Source organism: Acomys russatus, chromosome 18, assembly GCF_903995435.1.
Source record: "Acomys russatus chromosome 18, mAcoRus1.1, whole genome shotgun sequence".
NCBI classification, from domain to species: domain Eukaryota; kingdom Metazoa; phylum Chordata; class Mammalia; order Rodentia; family Muridae; genus Acomys; species Acomys russatus.
The window spans coordinates 61521703-61523435 of NC_067154.1; the positions used below are offsets into that span (position 1 = coordinate 61521703).

General features: G+C 52.7%; 1 protein-coding gene across 1 annotated transcript; it reads right to left on the reverse strand.

The window, feature by feature from the left end:
* Nucleotides 1-598: 598 nt before the first annotated feature.
* LOC127202344 (uncharacterized) lies at nt 599-913 on the reverse strand. Its single transcript, XM_051161028.1, has one exon. It carries the CDS (start codon nt 911-913, stop codon nt 599-601), a length of 315 nt encoding a protein of 104 aa, XP_051016985.1.
* Nucleotides 914-1733: the final 820 nt, after the last annotated feature.

A 1733-nucleotide genomic window follows, 5' to 3' on the forward strand; every position in this document is an offset into this window, starting at 1 on the left:
GCCCCTCCCATCTCTCCCAGTATTCCTCAGTACCCGTGGCTTCTCCCATCACTCCCAGAATCCCTCAGCACTTGTGGCTCCTCCCACTCTCCCAGCATCCCTCAGTACCTGTGGCTCCTCCCACTCTCCCAGCATCCCTCAGTAACTGTGGCCCCTCCCAGTACTTCTCCTACCCTCTACTGTAAATGTCTCACGCCCATGAGCTAGGCTTCCCATTCTCCTATCCCAGCGGGATCCCTATTTAATCCAGTCATTTTGGCTACGTCGGTTTCTTGGCCTGGGCCACCTTCTAGTGGGCAGCTTCTCTCTTGCTCTTCCGCTTCCGCTCTCCTCTCATGACCAGGGCCATGTTCTGCCTGGACTCTTCCCCTCCTGCTTTCTCACTTGTATCTACAATAAATATCTCCTCTGTCATGTCCTCCTTTTATTTCACCCAAGATAGTATCTTACTTATGTTAGAAGAAAGGAGACTTTTATGCAGAGAACAGATAGTCTAGTTATGGCACTAAACTCTGCTCTTGGGTTTGATCTGAGCCACCAAATGTTTTCAGTTCTAGGAACTCTGGGCTTTCTGAATAACGTCCCTGATGCCAGGAGGTCAGCAGGGTTCACGGCAACCTGACAGGAAACCCGACTCACTGTGAAGTGAGTGTCTGGCGGTGGGGGCGTCCTGCGATGGGGGCGTCCTGCGGTGGGGGCGTCCTGAGATGGGGGCGTCCTGCGGTAGGGGCGTCCTGCGATGGGGGTGTCCTGCGGTGGGGGCGTCCTGCGATGGGGACGTCCTGCGATGGGGGTGTCCGGCGGTGGGGTGTCCTGTGGTGGGGGCGTCCTGCGATGGGGGCGTCCTGCGGTGGGGGCGTCCTGCGATGGGGTGTCCTGCGATAGGGGCGTCCTGCGGTGGGGGCGTTCCCATTACCTGTCTAGGCAGAAGTAAAACCATCAAATGAAGACCCAAGAAAAGGCTCCAAGGAAACCTGAATTGCGTGTGTAACGTACTGAATTTCAAGTTGGCATTTTTTTTAGTTTTAAAAAGTAAAATCCGATTTCTTTATAAGTGACTGCACACGGTCTGGGAGGAATGAGGCCCCCGGGGAAACAGCACGTGTGAGTGGCCCCATGCTAAGAAAGAAGAACTTTGGAGGCCAAAAGACCCCTGATTGACGCTAGGACCACTAATAGCAGCTGGTGAGAAAAGGACAAGAAACTGACCTGCTTTATAATAAAATCACCAGCTCTTGAGACAAGGAGCCCACCACAGGAACATTAACGTATTCATGAGAGCCCTGTCCCTGTGACCCAGCTCTCTACCTCCGTGTCTCAGTCCCCTGCCCGCAACTGTGGGGAGATTGAGTTCCCAATACTCAAACTTCGGAGACAGCCCCAAGCCCCAGCAAATGTTGATTTGCCAGTTAACTGAATAAAGCGAACAGTGACGTCCTCTTGCTAGGTTACATTACCCAGCTCTGGAGGTGGAGGGAGGAGGTTTCATTCAATCTCTGGACAGCCTGCAATGGACAAAAACCGGTGGGAGTGATGAGCTGTACTTTACTCAAGCCATCCTATTCAAAGGATAAAGTCTTCCGGAAAGTCTGCCCATCCTCAGAGACACGCCCAGAAGGCATGTTTTATCCGCTGTCTGGGAAGCCCTGACCCATTCCTTCTGACTTAGTCATCACAGATACACACATTGGAGGAAAATGTCAATCCTGAGGAGACAGATGAATTACCAAACG

What these genes read in the sequence shown, in the direction of transcription:
- LOC127202344 (XM_051161028.1), bottom strand. Translation starts at nt 913, where the DNA reads ATGGGAACGCCCCCACCGCAGGACGCCCCTATCGCAGGACACCCCATC.